General features: G+C 37.3%; 1 protein-coding gene across 1 annotated transcript in view; it reads right to left on the bottom strand.

Annotated features, from left to right (window-relative positions):
• The window catches only part of PCCA (propionyl-CoA carboxylase subunit alpha), a 274818-nt gene that overhangs the window by 223396 nt on the left and 28726 nt on the right, over positions 1 to 22696 (bottom strand). The window contains exons 5-6 of the mRNA XM_031045567.2: positions 15687 to 15800; positions 14123 to 14176 (exon numbers count right to left, since the gene is read on the bottom strand). Of these exons, the coding sequence (XP_030901427.2) occupies positions 14123 to 14176; positions 15687 to 15800 (168 nt within the window). The remainder of the gene's footprint in view (positions 1 to 14122; positions 14177 to 15686; positions 15801 to 22696) is intronic.

Below are 22696 nucleotides of genomic sequence, written 5' to 3'. Positions count from 1 at the left end.
GCCTGAAGCCAAACACTGAAGAGTGAACACAAAGAAATACTGAACCTCTGAGTATGGCAAGAGTCCCATGGAAACAACCAAGCAACTACGTAATGCAAAACTGTGTCAATGCTTATACACACACACAAGACTCAATGGAAAGCAGTCTACATTTGGGCATTTTTATCTTTTGGATAACCTACTTCTAAAAAGCCTGATGTTATGTTAGCATGATGGCTTTGAATTTAATACCGTAAGATTAAACACAGCTTGCCAGCAAGATCCCTTGCCCAAAAATCTGGGCAAGGAACTTATTCTTTCTAAATTCCAGCCAGAGCAAATTAAGCTGAACTACTCTGGGTGGGATAGGTGGAAGTAGCACTCTGCAGCACACCTGCTGCCTGCCTTTGTGCTAAGAAGCATGCTCTACATATACACACACATGCACTTTCAGCTTTCGTACATGCAAAAGCTCACCCTGTAACTGAATAGCACACTCCAAAGACAGTCATTTACAAAAGGGGTCATAGTTGCATAATACGGCTGCAACAGAAATTATTTATCTAGATTATTAAAACAGGATCCATGAATAAACTAACATTCTTATGAAATTCAAGAGTTTCCATCAAGTACCACCTTAAAGTATCATATTCTTCCTGCAAGTAGAACAAAAACATGCACTGAAAATAAGCGACTACAGTATCCCTTACAGATGTTATTACTTGGCTACCTAAAAGATGCAGAAACTCATCTAGGGAGATTTAAAGCCTCCCAAAGACTAAAAATTTTTAATCAAGTTTTGGGACACAAAAATTAACATCTGAAGTACCACATATGTTATAATACCTATTACTTAAATTGAGCAACTTGAAAAGTATCCTTTAAACATCACAGTATGGGCTACATGAGTGCTGAATTCACTATATGCTTGTTATCAAAAAAATCTCCTTGAAGACAGATACGGTTACAGACTACACAAATTTGGCTGACAAAAGTCTGCCTCTCCATAAAAAAACCAATTCAAAATATAGACTAAGAATTAACATCAGCCTCTCCAAAAAATCCCAAACCAATCAACCTGCAGGAACTTCTTATACATTTTGAGGTCAGATCCTGTTCCAAAGATCAAAGAATCATTAATCTACTTAGAGCTACCTTTGGTGCAGTAACAGCTTTGACCTAGCATTCATATTATAAGCCATTCCTACCAGATCACACACAGGTAGCTACAAAGTACAACTCTTGGTCAATCAAGAAAAGGGTCAAAACACCAAAATGTCACAAGATCCAGAAAGCAAACAGTTCACCTGCCTTAATAACTGCACAACCCTGCACACAACTACATACAGCAAACAGTGCTTAGAGTACAACTTAATCTTACTTAAATGACAAGGGCAGCACACACACAGTAGCTACCATTTGTTTAGTTAGCCATCAGGAAGCACATTCAGCCAGGCGGCAAGAGGTCAGAGCCACAGGACCTATGAAGTAGAGACTAAGCCCCCATCCCAGAAGCCTGCTGCTCCATAAATCCACAAGAGAGAATCTTCTTAACTGAAAACACTCTTCACCCCTTCCCTATTTGATCCATTCAGAAACATAGCCCAACACTAAGACATCAAGCTACGAATATTTTATGACTGTTGCCACCAAAAAGAAATCAAAACCATTCTAAGTGTAACTTTCTCTCCACTCTTCTGCAAACTCCACTCATGCATCCTCTTGACTGGTTTTTAGCTGATCACACTGTCTTTTTTTCCCCATGCTTAGCTGCAAGTATCTCCACCTTTTTCAGAACGTAAAGAATATGCAAGTGCCATAACCCCAAGGCAAAGTATCTGACACAAGTTTACTCAGGAAAAAAGCACACATTTTCCACACATTTTTATCATGATCCATGAAAAATATCTTGGCTCATAATCAAAAAAGTGTCTTTCCTACAATATCTATACATATGTCACTACCTGTTAGTTCACAAGTTGTTGTCTAGTCACAGTCTCAGTTGACTGAGGTTCTTAGTTACTACTTCAGATTCCTTCTACATATGAGCAGAGCACTAAAGGCATCGCTCTTCCCAGGCAACCCAAGTAGCCGCTATTTTGCAAATTAACAATAGGGATTCCAAATTTGACCAAGGCAGCTATGAAAATATCTCCAGCGTGTGAAAAATATTCAAACTACTCTACTTTCTGCAAACATTCTCAGTTAAATATATGCACCTAAATGTTCAGATAGGCTAATAAAAGGGTTCACAAGTTCTTACACAATGAACTGGCAGATTTTATTCACAAGAATGTTCTGGAATATCTTTTGCTGTTTCTCCCCCATTCTAAATGTTTAATGCATTCCTCATCCCCAAACTGTATAATAAGTAGCTTGAGTATAAACAGTGTTCACAATACCTTAGAGAGAGAGTGAGAAAGAGTAAGCACCAGCACTCTTTTGCTAGAGTTCTGAAGAACATGTCAGTATGATCCTAACAGCCATCTGGAATAAACATGCTTAGCTGTCCGTGTACATATGTAAATTCAGCAATACCTATCCTTTCAGACAGAAAATGTATGCAGGACTCTCTACAAAGGAAAGTGTAATTTCACAGTATAAGTTTCCACATAGTGCTCTGAAAACAGTCAGAGCAGCTTGGAAAATAGCAATAATATCACTCCATCAAGCATACATTTAGTTAATCATATGGTTTTATTACCAAACTAAGCTGTTGCCACATGAAAGCACCAATTTTTCCCCCAAAAGCAAACAACAGTTGTCTTGCATCTATACTTCCAACCACAATGCATCCCAGTACACGTATTTGCCATTACACCAGCGAGCCACACACATCATCAAGCTAAAGACAAGTCAGTATCAGATGAGGCAGAGGAAAGAAAAAAAGGGCAAGAGTAAATATTCACAGAGATTCCTATCATAATCTGACAGCAGGAAACTGTAGAGCCCATGAAAGCACTTGTTTCTAGGACTCACTGCACAAGTATTATTCTGTGCCACCACTGAATGAGTAACCAATCTGGTTGGGATGTCTATCTAATGTACCACATTCTCATATTGAGGCCTGCCAAGACAGGAATTTTCAGGAGAATGACTGTAAAGCTATTTACAAGGAAAGAGGGGTTTGACAGTAAAACCTACCTGAAGTAACTTTTCTAGACATCATCTTTGCATTTTCCTGCTGCTCCATGCATTACTAATAAGTGACCCCCTAGAAACTTCAGCACCCATTGAAAAGCCTGGCAGGGTATTTGGCTTTCAATTCTTCTACTCAGTTTATTCCCAACACAAGTATATTCATCAGGCTTAGAAACAACTCTTGAACAAGGGCAGCCACTCAGCAATGAAATGTAAATTACTGACATGTGCTAAAACCTCAACTTGCCACTGCTAATGAGCACATTAAAGGAAAAAAGCTCACTAGATATTTACTGCAACCTTTCCACTTAACCCTGTGTGTACTGAAATCCATAATTTCATATCAATTAAAGAACACAATTCCAAACAGTGAGACACTGTTCAGCAGGTGCATGCTTCCTACACAGTTCTGATGTCAAAATTATGAAGATGGACAAATGTGTGAAGTGCTCAATCAGGAATGTGTGCACACTGATAGCAGTCTTATTTTTAATCTATTTTTAATCTGACATACATATATTGCTAAACTTACAAAGTTAATGGTGTCAAATCTTAGGTGATCAAATAAAACATAATGTGCTATCAACAAGCCCCAAGGTTAGGAAGTCAACTTGTAGCAACTTTCCCCTGTTATGCTTACAGGGAGGTGCAGACTCAGAAAAATCTCCAAATAGTAGTGGCCTGCAGAGTCAGGGAAACACCAGCTTTTCCTCAACAGAAGCCCCAGATACAGTCACTCCAAGTTCTTAATAATTCATACCAGCAATGCTGCAAGAAGCAACTGAAAAGCTATATGCTTGAGAAGTCAGAGAGACAATGTTTGGTTAAAACCATTTCCCTTACCCCTTCTGTATTTTGCAGGATGAAGAAAATATTTTAAAGATTATTTGGTTAAATTCTTAATAACACAACATCTTTGATATGTATGTATCAGCACACAGCACTGATTTTCAAAACCTAAATTAGGCACCTAAATCCCTCACTATAAGGTTTCTGTCAAATACTGATTCTAATACTAAGCTATAAATAGGCTAAAAGGTTGATTACTTTTTTCTCATACCTCTTATACCCTGCTTCCAAGCTACCATCCCTTTGAGTTTGCCTTCATTTCGAATCAGGCAGAAACTCTAAGTTGTTCCTGCCAGAATAATTTGTACTAGCTTAAGACTTTAATAGGACAGTTGAAAGCAGGGGGGATGTAAACACATTTAAACCACAGTAATTTTAACCGAGCAGAGCTACAGAGTGACTACACATACAGTCACTCCACCACACCCAAGAAGGGCAACAACCCCTCATAGGAACAGACACCAAGCCACTGGGAGCAGTAATCTCTTCAGGCAGCTTGGTCACAGTCAGCACAGGTTAGTTAACCTGACCTTCAGGAGCTGAACGTATCAGTTGGCTTTCAAGAACCAAGTGAGAAGCAGATGCTAAGTTCTAAATAAAACACATCACCTAACTTCAGGAAATGAATGCTAATATTTGTGTTAAATCAAACTTCATAGAAGACAATCCAACTGCTGAGCACTGTTTTCACAAAACACACCTGCACAACTCCAGCAGGAATTGTTCAGTCAACCCAATACCCTAAGTCAGTGTTATTGATTACTATCATTCACTCCAAAATAGAAGTGAATGAAACACATCGTGCAAACAGAAAAAGCTTATTTGTAACCCAACCTTCAAATAGAATTAAAGATAAAATGAAAAGGCAAATGCATTCACAGTAGTAAGTAGGAAGTCTTTCAGAGTTCCAGGTGATTCTTTAAAAGACTTGCAAAATAAACCAGTAAACACAATTAGGCAGCTGCAATTAGTCTATTAAATTCTTACTCTTACCTCAGGGTCATCATTCCTGTGGCACTGGTTAAAGGCTTCATTAACAAAAAATTGACAAACCAGGTAGGTTACTAACAAATAGTGCTTATGTCTGTATGTATTCATAGATTTTTTGTTTCTTTAGCATGTCTCCTACAAAGAAAGGCTGAGAGACCTGGTACTGTTCAGTCTGAACAAGGGAAGTCTCAGGGGGATCTCACCTATGTATATAAATGCCTGAAGGGAGCGTGCAGAGAGGACACAGCCAGGGTTTGCTTAGTGGTACTGAGCAACAGGATGAGAGGCAATGCGCACAAACCGAGTCACAGGAGGTCCCTCTGAACATCAGGAAATGCTTTCACCAGGAGTGTGACCAAGCATTGACACCGGTTGCCCAGGGAGGTTGTGGAGTCTCCATCCTTGGACTCCACAACTCCATTAAAAGACAATCAGATGCAGTCCTGGTAACCAGCTCTGAGCGGCCCTGCTTGGACCTGATTACCTCCAGAGGTCTCTTCTAACCTCAGACATTCTGTGAAATAAAGACTGTATTTGATATCTAAAGCAGATACCAGGTCCAACTGAATTATGCACTCTACAACCATGCAGTAAAAATACACAACCATCCTAAAAATATTGTAACAAAGCAAAAGATACTGAATGCCTAATAAGTTAAGTGATATTAAGCAGTTTAAATACTGTAAAACTTTATCTCTGACATAACTGAATATAGCTTGCCCTTATCCTTTACAACTTCTCCTGTTGCTATAACTGGTATGTTCTCCTGTAGCTATAACAGTAAAAAATAAAACTGAACTTTTCCCATATTTCAATGCACATCTGGTATCCAACCATATCTGGCATATTAATAGTTATCCCCTCAACATGCAGAGATGACTGGAACAGTTCTCAGAAATACAGAAAACAATGCCCCAGGGAGACTAAATAATGACATCCTGCCCAGGAAGCAATTTTGAAGTGAATCCTGTGGTATACTGAAGAAACAAGTAGGTTAAATCTCATTGCTGTAGAAACTATTCTGAATATTTGAGCACCTTTCATTATAGCAGCAACACTTCACAGGTATTAAATACCTATAGGAAAGTTTTAATCAAGACAGATACAACAACATAAAAGAACCAAGCAGCAGCATAATGCAAACCTCAAGTTCACAGAACTTTAAAAATCAAATTCTAATAATTCGACATGATCCTAAGCACTAACTCCAAGCAAGTATTTCCTGAAGCAAGCTTACAGTTAAAATACACACCATGAAAAACAAAACCTTCCTAGAAAAAAGTCTGCTCATTCCAGGATAATAGGTCATCTTTACAAGTCAGTTAATCAAAAACCTTTCAGCTACCAACTTTTTCCCACAGCTAACATAGAAATAATTCAAATGCTTTTGAAAGAATTGCCAGACATGATCCTCCCTTAATTAAGCTCATTCCTGGTCTCAACAGATCCACGAGTCAAGTATCAGAATCTGATGTAAAAGGGTCAGAAAGTAGGAAACGTTACTCCTCTAAAACTGAAACCAGAGAAGTGAACTAAAAAGGGGTTTGAATTAAGAAGTCTCAGCAGAGCATCTTAATTCTTAGAGGAAGACATAAACACATAGTATCATTTACTGCAACATGTGTCTTCAAGCTAAATACACTTCAAGTAAATAGGGAAGCTTTTCCCTTCCCTCAAAATTACCTCCTAGCCTTAGAATGAAAGACATTCAGTATATTCATATCGCTATTCATGCAACACACCACTACCAGTAACAGAAGCCCTTGTGTATGAAAACACACAAAATAGGCTGTAAGACTACATACTTCTTAGCTAGTAAAAACTAACTTAGATTTTGGTTCATAATTTGCTGCAGCTAGTTTTCAACTACAGAAGAGAACAGAGGATAAAATAGTCAGAATTGGGAGAGCAAAAATAGTTTTATTACATACACTTTACTCATTTATCATGCACTCATTGCTTCACTCCATTAAACTTTGGAATGGTACACAAAAACCAAATCCAGCCCACTATTAAGTTACATTCATCTTTAAAGTCAGAATTAATTATCCTGGATATGCATATTTTAGGAAGAATGCATATAAACCCTTAAGTATTAAATCCGCAATGTAAAATTACTGAACTCAGATTACCCATCACTATAAGACATCATCTCTTAACTGCTCAGGTCTAGTCCAACTCTATTAGTATTAATGGGGCATATAAAACTGATTTGAAAACAGAGAAGGACATCACATTTTAAAGCTTACCACACTAGCTTACATCTGTTATACTGAAATGGGACAAATTAACAAATCACCTTAGCTCAGAATTCACAGAGCTCACTGTAACCAGGCAAGTTTATCTGCAGTGTTGCAAACCAATAGTAGATTAAAAAGGCAGGAACTATATTACCCATGTCAAAATATAATTACATAGCATTATGCTTGCAATCCTTCTGTTACTGTAATGAGGAAACACAGGTATATACTGTGTATATACAACTCTGGGGAAACAGAGCAAGAAGTTTTTACTCTCACAACCAGATATGGTAGTAGTGGAAGAAAGAGGGCAGAACAAAGCATTTCAGAAGCTATGTGAAGAATTCCTGCAGGCCTGGAAATAAATGCTGTTGCAGTGACACTGCATGTCAAGAAATAATGATTTTTACAAATCAGGATTTCATAAATCCATTCATCTGCAGAACCACATACCCTATTAAGCATGCCAAAGTGCTGCTGTTAAAAGGCATCTCATGGAACATATTAAATGACTTATAGTCCAGATAAGCGAAAAACACTAAAATATTCTTTAAATCACATGCACAGCATTAAATCATTCCAGCAGTCATGCAAGGCCTCAGTTCATACACTGAGAATCTCAAGTTGCTACTATTTAAATAGGTTTGTGTTTGTGTTTTTGTCTAAGAACGGTTGCACATGTTAAAGCTTTTCACCTAAGCCACTTTAAGAAAATACATAGCTTTAAAAAAAACAAGTTAAAAATAAAGGCTTACTCTAAGTGAAACACAAATACAGATAAGCCAAGACTGCCATGTCAGAGGAAGTTGCCTAATCAGGAGATCAAGAAAAAAAAACCACACTAAGATTACAGAGTTTAGGCAAAAGACTCAAAAGGAACAAGAGCATTTTTGTCACAGAATCACACAGATCTTTGGCAAAACACAACACTACGTCTTTATATACATTCACATAGATTAAATACACGTATATCCACAAGATATCCATGAGACCTGTGGATATGAACCCTGAGACTTTTCAAGTTTAGACAGTTTGCTCCATTCCTGGTGGTGTTCAAGGCCAGGTTGGACAGAGCCTTGGGTGACATGGTTTAGTGTGAGGTGTCCCTGCCCATGGCAGGGGGGTTGAAACCAGATGATCTTAAGGTCCTTTCCAGCCCTAACTATTCTATGATTCTATAAGGGCACAATTATAAAAAAAATACTCAAGTTTTGGAAGTTGCAATAGTGTAGAACCAGCATCAGTTTGTTCTGTAGCACGGGCAATCTTAAACAGGACACCAATGACACAACATAAGCCATTACATACTTTTAGCAAAGGTCTATGAATTTTTTTTTTCAGTAAAGTAGTCATGTACAGCCTTTCTACTTTTACATTAGAAAGTATCTTACTATAAAGTTCAGATAACTCAAGTTCATTTTTCTAGCTTTTCTAGCTCACATGTACTAGCAGAGAACTAGTAATGTCTGACAAATACTGCCCATGATTTAACAGGTGCACTATTTGTCCCAGATTTCAAACTTGGGATTAAATACATAAATGCAAGTAACATTAAGAAGTCTTCTGCCTCAGAACAGTAAGTAGTCATCCATTAATATCACAAGCCCACAGGCAGGGCTTTTTTGTGGAACAAACTGGTGACCTGTTCATCTAGGCAAGGTAATAAAGGTTGAGCAATGTACAAGTAGAGGCATAGTATCCAGTCTCCATCAGACAAAGCATGTAAAACCACCACCACTTTGCTGCTTTGGTAGGCTATGACATTGCAGGACAAAGTAAGAAACCCACATTAACCTCTCTGCCTGCCCCACTCCTTGAAGGACACAATCTCTACCCTAAGCAGTTCCTTGACACCAAGTTTCCAAAGCTGCCTTTTTTCAACCAGCACTTCACACTTCATAAAATGCAAATTCTAACCAGTTACATGAACTGCCAGGTAGAAAGCCAATGCACAGAATCATAGAATGGCTTGGGTTGGAAGGGACCTTAAAGATCACCTAGTTCCAACAATGCCGCCGCAGGGAGGGACACCTTCCACTAGACCAGGTTGCTCAAAGCCCCATCACACCTGGCCTTGGCATGTGGGAATGGAGCAAGAAGCATACCAAATGCTTCTCAAAAATACAGCATCCATTGAAGTCATGATAAAGGAACTTTACAATTTGCTTACAAATAACAAAGCTATGCACAACAATTGTAAGGAAACACGGCTGCCATTAAGAGTTTACATTTTAAAAGGTGACAATCCCATAATTAGCTGTGCATAGGCCTATGGATCCACCTGCACAAAGTTCTTCACAGGTCAGACATGTGTTCCCTTACAGAAGATGACGACATATGTTGTTCTTTGTTTCACCTTTTCCATCTCAAATTCAACAGCCATTTACAAACGTGGTCAACCACTTCCATATACATTGTTTGCTCATTTATTTCAGACAATACATGGTTGGTTTTTTAATTCCTCCAAGAATGTTAATCTAGCTTCAAAGGTGAAGAGAAATAATGCTGGGTGCTTTGTTCTCCCCTTAGATATGCTGAACAGTAGTTGCTAAAAGAGCACAAAAGATGTGTAAAATCAGGTTCCACTAGGAACTCCAAAAAGCTTCATATCCGTATCTTATTCCAAAAATCAAATCCTTTTGTCCTGCCATGTTTGTGGCTTCTATTGCAAGGAGGGGATTTTAGCAGAGGATTGTGGCTAGCTTTTTTTTTGTGTCAGATACAGTATCAGGATAGTATTGTCAAGGCTCCAGTCAAAAGAATGAATATGCCAAATAAAATTAGCATTTAACTCATCACTTTGAGATTTTATGCACAAATTCCATAGGTTTCTTGGGGAAAATACATCACAATGCACCATCTATGAAAGTAGGAACTTTATCATATATATTCATGTACAGGAGACTAAAATACACTGAAGATATAAATCCTGCAAGCTGGTGTTTTTCATACTACACTTTGCAAAGAAATAGTGTTCACTTAGCTGATTTTTTTCCCCCCTGTTTAATACATTAGCTTCCCAAAGGACTTTTGTGGCAAAGGGGGAAGGGGAAGCTCATTTCTGTTTTTCTTTCAATTAAAAGAGGAAACTGACCCCATTATGAGCAACTGCAACACTAAATCATGATGAATCAAGATTTAAGCTTCTAACCATTAAAAGAAAATAAGAATGTACATAACATTAGCTACACAGGATTATGATTCCTACTTGCTGTTACCATCAGCCAGGTACAAGAAGGAGCACTGACTCTGGGATAATGAATGTGCAACTCAGTCACACACTTGCGTTTTCTCTCCCCATTTCCTTCTTCATGCAGGTAAGACAAGGAGGAAAATAAAAAGTCACTGGGACCATGGGCCAATCCCAAAGTATTTGGCAGATGAAGAGACTTGACTGAGCACTCCCACCCTCACCACAGCAGTTACCCTGGATATTTAAAAGTGAGGAAAGGAAAATGGCAATTTCAGAAAAGTATATATTTCAACAGGCCAAACAGCTTATCTTAGTCCCAAGCACTTCTCCTTCAAAGGCCTGCTGCAGCTAATAGAGGTGACAGACCTTCTCAGAAAGGGTCTGCATTAACTTTGTATAATGGGAAACAATAAGCAACCTAACCTAAATACAGAGGGCACTAAAAAATTCTTCTAAAACATGAAGTAACAAATGCTCTTGTGGCTCTGCACAGCACCTGGCAAAATGTATTAGCAATTTTAATTGGTTTTTTTTTTCTTTCAATGCACCAGTATATTTTAACTGCGCCTCTGGATTTATGCCAATACTGAATATTATGTAATTATTCCTTAAAGGAAGCAAACTGCTTCCATGCAAATATATCTGCATGCATAAACTACAAGTAACAACTTATGCACTGAATTTTCCAACCTTAATGTACAGGTTATCAGCAGTGCAAGAGTTCCAAGTTGGAGAACTCAAATTTCAAAATTAAAATTAAAATACAAAGTAAGATTCTAAGGAACTACACTCACTTACACAAACCCACGTTTTGTTATTCTGCATAACTAATGTTATCAACATTGCCTTAGAAGTTTTTAGAAATATTTCATATTAAAATACCGATTTTTGATAAATAGTCCTTAAGGTTTAGGAAACCTTTGAATGACTTGCCTGATATAAATGCCATGGATCCCTTTTCTGTCAGCCATCAACAGCAACCAGAATAGATACACATGAAGAGAGGACTGAATGCACTAACTTTTCTATTTGGATCACAATGAACAACATGCCAGATATTCATTCACTAGCTGCTTTTTGAAAATTCTGTTTTGGAAACAATAGATCATTTACTTGTGCTCTCCCCCATTCAAAGAGAACAAAATTAAGCTTCTAAAAAAAAGAAAAAAAAACCTAAAAACAACTAGTAATTTTCAATATTCTAAAAGCATCCATCAGATTCTTCACACGGACTGTCTGTAGCTGTGTGCTATTCCACGAATCATTTAGGCAATAACAAACATAAAGCCATGCTTTTGTTCAAATCACACACAGTGGGATTACATGTGAACTGACCCTCCATGTATTAAGTGAAGACAAAGCTTTGCTTTGAGCTCATTCCTGCTCTTAGACTGGCAAATTTAGAAAGTTTAGTGTATTTATCAGTTTCCAAATCTAGGTTGCTTGTTTTAAAAGTACAAATGCAAACCAGGAAATAAACCCAAGTTTCATCACTACTTTCAGCACAAAAGAACAAAACAGTGTATGTGCAGAGAGACAGATAGGGGGAAAGAAAACAGAACACACATACATCTTTGGCAACATTATTTACAAGCTTTAGCAAAGAAAAGAAACAGCAGGCAAGTTTTCCTCTAAATATATTAATCAGAGTGTCTTAAAAAAATATAAGCAGCCCTAGTGATAAAAAGACACATCGTTTCACCAGTTCTCACTAGGGGTTTGATATTCTAGAGCCACTGACAAAGGGAAGCATGATTATGTCTTAATTGAGACTTTAAATAGTGCGTTTCAGAAAGCAAAGTAGAACTACCTTGGTTTATTACATTTTTAGAGAACAACACATACTGGCTTTCTGAAACATAATTAAAAACTATTTTGAGACTGTAGCACCAACCTAAACTTGAATACTTTTCTATTCTTGTCACTATTTCAGTAATTCACTGTTCCAAGGATTCAAGCGAAAAGGTAAGAAACAGGAAAGGGGAAGGATATACAGGAAGCTTTGTACTTGCTCCATTTCTGCTTAATACTGACAAAAAGTCTTCCGGATTGTCATGTCACCAAGACTGTAACTTACATCAAACAATCACCAAATAACTAGGAAATGTGGCCAGTGTAGGAGTAGTAACTACCAAATTTCACAGTTTGGCAGCAAAATACAGAGCAAAAAGCATGAGCAAGCACTTTTGTTTGTTTATTAAAAAAAAAAAAACAAGAGTTGTCAACTAAAGCCTGTTATCCTGCTGGTCTAACCCAGTGGGAGTACAGGTTGTTGTAAATTAAGCCAGGAATCTTCCCTCTAAAAAGAGGTTCTAGTACATGAAGCAGAACAGCAATAAAAGGAAGCTGCTAAACTGCATGAAAGTAACGTGTAAGAGATTACCTCAGATTTGGTAAATCCTGGCAAACGCTAAGGGTTTAGAATTCCTTTCAACTTCAACACCACCAGCACCCAGCAGGATGCATTCAGCGTCACACACGACCTGCACTTTTTTTTTTTTAAAGCACCCCAGATAAAAAGAAAATCAGATGAGCTCCCAAGTATAAAAAATTTGAGATTTCATTCCCAAATAATCTCTTTAATGAGCAGGTGGTATTCTCTAACACCAAATAACCAACTAAATAGAAAGGGTCTGCACTACAGGCTAAAAGGGACATAGTCAAGGAAAAGATGAAAACAAGAGCTATTCCACAAATGCTAGGAATGAAAGAGCTATCATTGGGAAGAATCACATTCCTCATCTGTGTTTTTTACTCTGAACCAAAAAGGTACAAATTACTCTCAAAACCAACAATAAATTTATCTTACTGCCTGTAAAACAAGATGCTTTCTCAGCTATATGGTTCATTTACTCCATAAAGTTGGAAGCTACAACACCTTTTCACTCGAAATTGCAAGTAATATGTGCTTGACCTTGTTCTCAGTGAAACCAATAGACAAAAACACATGACCTGCAGCGACTATACATACAGCATCCACTCAGGTCTTTGCTCAGACACTGTGCATGTATCTTGCTCCTAGCACTGCTCAAATTTTTAAGCAGCTGCATGAAAATTTTTGGGAAAAAAAAAAAACAACCAAAAAACCACAGAATTAGTGAAAAAGAAATACCAGTTTCTGTGATGTACAAAAATCCCACTGAAGTAATGAAGTTGTCTAAATTTATAAAAATTATCGTTCACATGAAGTGAAAACAGCACCCTCTTGACTCTCTTTTTGGTCCTTTCAGAGAATGCAGCTCCACAATACATGACCACCAGCAGAGAAGCCAGTTTTCAAACAGCTTTCTATTCCCATCCTGAAAGTGCAGTTCAGCACCTTCTCAGGACTGCTGATACAGCTGTTCACCAGCTGTGCTATGAATCACCAAAATGATCGCTTAAAAACAGATACTTTTAACCTAGATCATTTCAGTGACCCAGTTTTACAGAGCAGCCTCATAAACAGTACAGGCACAAGTGAAAATGCCAAAAACGTTCCTTATATCCTTGGTAAAGTTCTTACAATAAGGCACCTCCCCTTTTCCCAAAAGAAAACACTGGCTGCAATTACACCCTCAAAATACAAGAAATCCATGTGCACAGAAAGCACACTAAAGTCTCCCATATTAAGGAGACTTTTTTGATATTTTTAGATCTGCCTTGAATTGGTATCTTAATTGATACACCTTGGAATAAATACATGCCACCTCGTGCATCATTCACAGCCAAACAAACAGAAGTAACTTACCAAACGTCTAGCAAATTCTCTATTTTCTGAAAGAAACCCATATCCTGGGTGTACCTTGGAAAAGAAATAAAAAAGGAATCACATTGGTTGAATTCTGAAGCCAGACACCAAATTTACTAGCACCTTTTCAGATAATAGAGAAGGTGAAGTAGACCATTAAGCATTTAAATTAGTTAGGTATTTTAAGAAACTGTGTCTTAACACACTGATCTATGTAAGTCAAGCTGTGAAGACTCACTAGTTAAACTGCTATTTCTGAAACAAATATTCCATACTCAACTAGGGAGAAAGGTGTTGTTTGAAGACTAATGGGCACCCACTCCCTTTGGCATTTTGCCTTCTATTCCTTTTAACTCCATTTTGCCACATTTATCCCATGCCAGACTTTCAAATGTATGCTCATCCACATTGTTGTCAGTAACCACTAAAATTCTTCTATCCCAAAATATTTCTAGCAGTGATCAGAACAGTGGTCTTCAGGTCCTCAGTCATTAGCCTCCTGCTTCTAGCAACCCTTGCTGGAGAACACACTTTAGTGACTCATTAGTTTAAGTCATGCATCCTTATGTGTCTGGTTTGCTATTCACACTTAAATTTGTACATTATAATTACTTAAGAGGAGTATAAGAAAGTTTTACTTTTCACAATTCACATAAGATTCTTGATCCCAATATACTCTGACAAAGTATAAGCAATTTTATTCCCCTCTTTTAAAGAGCCTAAACAACTGGGCTCCATATTCAGAAACTTGGGGGAAGGAAACGGTTTTCCTTACAGGCAGGTTTTTGATCCCTGAAACCACTATACCAAAACATTCTCTTTGAAAGAAATCACAATGCTGATCCAAACTGTTCCAGGGTAATTAGTGTTGCTCACATATACTCATCAAATTTTATTTTAATAAATGCCCTGTGTACAGTTGCTCTGAATAATACATTTGCTTCACTGACAGAACAAAGAACATTAGGCATGTCAACATGACTACACATTAGTTTTTCCAACTGATTCCTGCTAAGCTTTGAATGTCTGGCCAATTTGGAGGGAGAAAGGCAGAATTGCCCACATTTACACACATAAACTAACATGCATTTTGTAAACATTCTGAAAAAAAAATTATGGGAAGCACCATTTACCTTATCTTCCTGTAAACAACATTTATACAATTTAGAAAGTGATTCACACCAAGTTTAAGCAAAAGCCTTTTTGGATACACTTTGTAAAACATGAAAAAAAAAAGCCATTATGGCATATAAAGGGTTAGTGCTCAAAACTAATTGGGATTTTTTTTTCCCCCAGCAAATTTGGAAATGAACTGAAGCTGCTCCCTGGTGTGAAAGCTGAATCCAGCAGCCACCTGCAGGATCAGCGACCAGTGCTGCCAGATGCTACAAAGCCTTTGATTTCCAGTAGCGATTTCAGACACATTTAACTCATGTGACATGAACTAACTGGAATAGCATATTCAATCACTTCCCCCCCCACACCTTTAAAAAAAATACAAACTCTGGCTTTTCTGCTTTCTATATATGAAACAGCTGCAGCAGATAGACTCATTCAGACTCACAGCTTGGGCCCTGGTTTTCTTAATGACTTCCATGATGGCATCCATGTTGAGGTAGCTTTTGCTGGTGGGAGCTGGGCCAACACAGACAGCTTCGTCCGCCATTTTCACATGAACCTGAAGAGGCAATATTCTGCATTAACAGATGCTCCCAGCAAAAATAATTACCATCACCCTGAAGTATGCACACAAATCTGATTGTTTCAAAGATAATTTACATATCCCAACCACTCTAAAATACACACTGAAATTACCAACATTGGCATACAAGAACTCGCACAATAAACCTAATTTCATATAACTCCAAGCTTAAGTCACTGTCAAAACGTTTTATTATTCCAATATATTATTTTGAATTTGATTAAATAAAATCATGACAAATATAATTTCAGCTTCCTATACTGATCATCTATATGTAAATTCAGTCTAAAAAGTACTTTGTTACATGTAACCAGGGTAGTCTAATATCCTAATACTTAATAACAAACATTCATGACCAGTTCTAAGCAGGCTCCCCAGGAAGTTGGGGATAATTAGAGTGAATTGAATGAAGGGATGCAGTGAGTGTCCCTGCACAGCATCAGGTCAGCACCATGCACAAATTAAAGCCTATGACTAAAGAGTTCAATATCACTACACGTGAACCAGAAAATCTTGAGAATTATTTAAGCAGGCTCATGTTTGATTCTTAATCCATTGTATCCTCATTTATATGCATTTGCCAAACACTTTTAGTCAAATCTGAATTATACAAAACGGGCAAATGTTTCCAACATTTTACCAGGAATAATAAAGCTGCTAAGTTTGAAGTTAGAAGTCTATTTGCAACTCATATGAACACTTACTTTGAAGGAAAAGTTACAGGAGTTTTGTCAACATGTTTTCAGAGTTCAGAATTACTTTTCCTTTTTAAGGTAATACACACACAGACCAAAGAAACAGAACAATCAGTTTTCCTCATGCTGTTCTCCTCTTCTAAGCTCTCTTTCAGTACATATTTAAGAAACTATCCCATTGCTTAAACTGTGCAAGATTATACTAGCTATGTGTCAGTAAGACTTGTTTATACTGACAGTTTGACATGTATAACGCCTACCAGTTTTAAGTTCTTTTTATGAAACATTTGATACCTTTAGCACTCGGAAGAATACACTGTTTAAAACCCTGTTCTTTTAGAAAATGAGTACTCACATATGTGAAATTTGAAACATTTTTAGTTTGTTTTGTTATTTGTGAAAAAGAATTTTATTTGCAAGTAGCATGAAGGCTGTCAAGTATGGCAAACTAAGGTTAGAAGTAATGTAGCCCACACACTATTGGCTCATTCAGAAAAAAACAAGGCCAGGGAAAAAAAAAAGCCATCTAGTATGTGACAAGCCTAGTTAAACAATATTTTGCTAATATTGAACACGATATGAAATAAGCATTCAAATAAGTACAACAAACATGTATAACAAGCACAGGAGTTTTCTGAACTTGCAAATGCTAATGTCCTGTTCCTGTGGTAGGCTTAACCTAATTCCAGGTTTCCTTCTGGGGCATCTCTTAAATAGCTCATCAATTTGCTGTGTACTTGAGTTATGAGTTCACATAACCTGGAACCACCACACATTTCACATTTGAATTATTGCTTCTGTAAAGTCATTGTAGTTTTATTTTACTACTACAGCACTAGCCTCACATTAAAACAAAGCAAAATCAAAACACCTAAAGCACTAGCACAGAATCGTGCGGCAAGATAATAATGCTTTTGCAGAAAGCACACCTCAGCAACTTCAAATGCTGTCAAGATTAGCCTTTCTATCATTCTTCCTAGAGCACTAAGTACAAGAAACAACATGGCCCTTGGATACCTTTATTTCCATGATCAATTTATATGCTTTAAGTTGCTGGTTTGAATTTCAACATGGTTTACACATCTAAACAAAGTTATTCAAGTTTAAGTATAGTGGAGCATGTATGCTTTACAAAACCAAAAGGTTCCATATAGAAAACACTAACTTAATCCAGTTATTTTTAGGTATTAAGAGAAAAACCCTTCTCACACTAAGACACCAACAGTCCCATTAGTACCATAAACAACCATAGAAGATACTGCAAAACCACTAATCTGATCCATGTACACAGTCCTGAGCACTCTTCCCCCACCATTTTCTCCCCGCTTCTGAAACGTCTCGCTGTTACTTAAACTCTTTGGAGTTTTGACTCCTCCTTTCCTAAATTCCCCTGTAAGCTGGCAAATCCATTTCTCCTTGTTTACTGCAAATTTAGTGCCTTCTCTAGTTGAATGCCAGTTCAGCCTTGCATACACCCTAATATACCATATGTAGATGTAACAAAACAGCAAAACAGTAGCCATATCACATTCACGTTGCCCAACACACTGCCTACAGGGCACCAGGCAGATCTCTAAAGGACAAGAAAAAGGTCTCCATTCCTCTCCACTAGTTCAAAGCCTTCTGTTTTCTGGGTTCCAGTGAGAGCTCTCCAATCTATAGATCCTTCTCGTATCTCCTTTTTTTATACTGGTGATTAAACCAACCCACATACAATCTTCAGGTAGAGATTTGTTTCTTCTTAGTAATTCATGCTGTTAATTCCCCTCTAAATATTTGATTTTTTCACAATACATATAGTTCATGAAGAACACATACCATTACATAAATACACTGAAGAATTTACAGTATAGTATAAACAAAAAGAATTAACCATAATTACTACCCAGCATTATAACAAAAGCCATCATTTGAATCCACATGACAGCCAAAACTTTCAGCTTACTACCAAGGAGCACATAATTCACGTGATAATTTACTAAACCTTTCCTTCTGCAGAAGCTGACTTATAATACAATTATTTCTAGACAGTCCAATGAATCCAGCAAGTTCCCTTTTTCAAGCACAAGTTTCAAATATATTTATTTTCAAATTCAAGGGCTGATTAATTGCTTGACTTAAATCACACAATTCTAGGTATTCAAAACTTGTCCCTAACTTTCTACAGCTTAATCTTCAGAGGTGTAATTTCTTCCTTTCCTATTTGTTTACAAAAACAATGCCAACAAAACAAAGAAGTTGTCCCAGGAGGTTCCTGAAGAAATGAAATTCCTTCATATATATTAGAATTGACCCTGCAATCTCAAGCATGAATAGATAACAACAAGGACTGTAAAGCAGACAAACCTTAATGTGCTTAACGGTTTATACTGCAAGTTTTAATAATATCGGGCTACCACTGCCTCAAAAAATATGCTTTAAGCTATTTGTTTCAAGTTAGATAACACAAACAACTAGAAGTCATGAAAAGACACATCCTATTTGTGTAAGAGCAGTTTAATTTCTGTAGAAGTTGTCTATTTAAAGTAATATATTTCATAAGGACTAATTATTTTGCAGCAACAGAAATAAGAGATTCATCAAAACCTACTGAATCATCATTTTACAGAACATCCATCTAAATCAAAAACTACAGACTTAATTTAGTCATCCAAATCCCTGTATAGGTTTGTTTCAACTTTTGAAATCCAAATCACAGCCTCCTCAGCTCTACATCTATGACAAATAATCACTAATAATACTCTAGATTTAATAAGGACTCATAGCAGAAGAAAATTAGAATGAATACTCTTAAATTGCACAACTACTTTTGGATTAAGGTACAAAGACAACTGGACACAGTGTGAAGTACAACAATGATTTTACTGCACAATTCTTCATGACCACATACAGACAGATGAACTAGCTCGAGTCCAACACACTTAGTTTAGAAGAAAATGCACAAAAATGGCCACCTTTCCCAAAACCAGTTTAGGTCAAGAAGCCACTTTCATGGCAAGGCACCTAAACCAGTAAATCCTGCCACATCTTTATAGAGGAACAGCTTTGCGTTTCTTCACCATGTTCCCAGCAAATAGGCACATAAAGTGAGGAGTTCATCAGGGCTGGTTAGGCAGCCATTTCTGGCTTGGATTGGTTCCAAGCACCACTCCAGGCTGCAGCAGCTCTCAGGGTGCAGAATGCAATAAGAGCTAACAGCAGCAGTGATGGGTTTTGGAGATCCTTCTTCTACATTATGTCTCAGTATTTCAGGAGGATTTATAAACCAGGTTTGGTGCCAGGTCTTGGCATCATATCCCAAAAGAGAAATATGCCCTTCACCCAAAATTTTAAATAGAAGCACCACAAAAATACCCAATATCTGCTTTGCAGGAGGTAACCCAATTTAGGACTACATTGGATAAGATCTAGTAAATACCCAAATTAGCTAGATAATGTTAGGTCTCCTTTACCCTGGAGGGTGGCACATGTACTCATTTGACAGCAGCATGCTCTCATGCCCAGCCATACTCCAAATTTACTGAGTTATCCCTTTAATCGAACCTGCATCCCAAATAATAATTTTGAGATCACATACGCACTCCTAGAGGTGTTCTATTTAACATCAAGAATCAAGGTAACCCTCTCCAGGAGTCATTCAGCTGCTGCAGATTGCTAGTTTAAGTCTACATTATAAACAAGTCACATTTACATATGTATGTCCCTCAACATTCAAATACAGAAAAGTTTCGTTAGTATGGAAATTTATGGAAAATTATTTTAAGGCAAAGAACTAAACACTTATTTTCAGTGCATATTCAATGTGTAAAACAAAAACACTAAGATAATTTACAGAGCCCCAGATAGTACAATTATTCAGCAACTCCAGTTTTTTCGCTTCTTCTAGATCCAATTCATGACAGAAGTGCTCTTTTCCCCAATTTTACAGCAACCATCATCTACTAATTCCAAAAAGTAAATGCTGATTTCATCATGAGATCAAAGAGAGAAACAAAATACTTCTACATGTGTTTCCTAACAGAGTGCTTAGTATCACCCACACAGTTTCCAAAGAAAATTTCATATACTTCAGCAGTTTCTGATGTTTACTGTGTGACAGACATCATTTACTTCAGTGTAAATGCCTAATTAACACATACACACATTCGCTCCCACCACTCCTACATCTCTGAGGAGGTAAATGTCTGGGATTCCCTGTTGTTGCAGTTTTTCAGAGTAGGTCACCCTACTCATCCCCAGGTCTCAACACAAGTTGATATTTATGCAGCAGAGACAGTTATACTGAGTTGCAGAATGCCTTCCCCCTTCTCCCCCCTCAATTCTTCTGTATCTTTTAGAATTTATATATATGGAAACTGTCATATCTGCATTACAGTGTTAATCAAACCTATGAAGCAATCAGAAAAAACTCAGTGAAGACAACACTTTTGTTTGGTACACTAGATAAGATTGAGCATTGTTTAGACAAAGAAATCTAATCAAACAAGTAATTCTCCTTTTATAGCTCAAATCAATATTACACATTGGAACAACATCCGCTGGTGTAAGTGGATTCACTTAATTGGCCCAAACTGCATAATATGGCTCAGCAAGACAAATCACAATTAGCTCTACCCATAAAATAGGGCTAATGAGTAAATCCTTTGTAAGGTAGCTAAAAAAAAAAAAACCCAACCACCTCAAATCTTGCCAGCACCACTGCCAAAAGAGACAAACAAAACAGAACAAAAAGCTTTTGGTATTGAACAGTCTTGAATTAAAAAAAAAAAAAAAAAAGCTAAAAAGGGTCAAATTTACTGCTTTGCCAAAACCACATCTTTCGTCTGACCTAAGTGTCTTCTATCAGCTTCACACTAAAATACACACACCCAGAATACAATAAATCTGTGCTCATGGTGAGTGCATGGTATTCATACAGCTTTTAAAGTGCTATCTGCAAAGAAATACTGCCACACGATTACAGCATTTAACCCTAAAATGAAATAATGGACACATTTCTAAACCATGTGAAAAGCAGAACCGTGAAAGCCATAAACAGCGTAACTATCCCATCTTTTCCTCATTTATTTTTACTCAGCATTTCAAAAACCTAAATAAAAATTTATGCAAGTCAACCTACTGAGTCAGCACGAGCAGATTTCTCTGCCAGCTTCTTTGAAAAAGGTTTGGTTTTTTTTTTCATTTGATGGCCCAACAATAGTTGTGTGACTAAAGTAAAACAATTCTTTGGTTGATTTGAAACGTTTGGTTTGCTGAAGGATATTTACAGTCCTGTCCCAAGTCTACAAGGACTCTCAAAACAGCCCATCCCTTAGCACCCACAGGATTAGACCCTGGGTTAGCAGACACCAGCAAGGAAAAAAAACCCCAAAAAAAAAAAAAAGGAAAGGGAAAAAAGGAAAATATCAGCATCCTTTTCTCTACCCCACCCTGCCCTTCAGTTCAGCAATGATTCAAAACTTGAAGGCAGCAATAGCCTCAGGAATGGCCTCAAAATTAACATATTTCAGTTACAAATAAAGTGAAAGGATCCAGGTTGAACTGAACAGTCTTTAGAAAGAGAAACACCAAGCAGCCAAGACTGCATTTCTAACCAAGATTAAGAAGATGCACTTTTACACATCTGTTCACATTCTCACTTAAAAACATGAATTTATTTTTGCAGCCTTAAAAAAAAAAAAAAAAAAAAAAAAAAAAGAAAGCATAGCCAAAAATCTCTCTCACATGAACAAAGCTCTGGAACTTTGTTGGCTGCTAAAGAGATACATGACTTTATTTGACAAAGACTGCATCAACAGACAAGGACTCCCCATCTTACCTAGATGTCTGCTCACTCAAACTGTGAAAAACAGACTATGCTAAGGGTGTCATACAGTGAGAGTCTGAAACAAAGTTCCATTTGCTGGGACAAGCAAGGAAATGCCTACACAGCTCTGAAGACATCACAAGTAAGAGTCTGGAAGAGAGTCTTTCAGAATGGCTTTGGCTCCTAAAGCCTTTGGCTACACACTTACTCTTTGGGAGATAACTTCCCAGTGAAGCGCCTCCAGAATACTGATGGGAAAGGAGGCTTCTCTGTCAGAATTTTTTGCAGATGCTTGCTGTGTTTTACTGTATAAAATAGTATGGACCAGAAACCAGTAACTCAGTGCCTCATACAAACTTAAGACCACAGAT

The sequence above is a fragment of the Melopsittacus undulatus genome, chromosome 2 (assembly GCF_012275295.1).
Source record: "Melopsittacus undulatus isolate bMelUnd1 chromosome 2, bMelUnd1.mat.Z, whole genome shotgun sequence".
NCBI lineage: Eukaryota > Metazoa > Chordata > Aves > Psittaciformes > Psittaculidae > Melopsittacus > Melopsittacus undulatus.
Note: the sequence above shows the minus strand (reverse complement) of the source record. Positions and strands in the feature narration are given on the sequence as shown.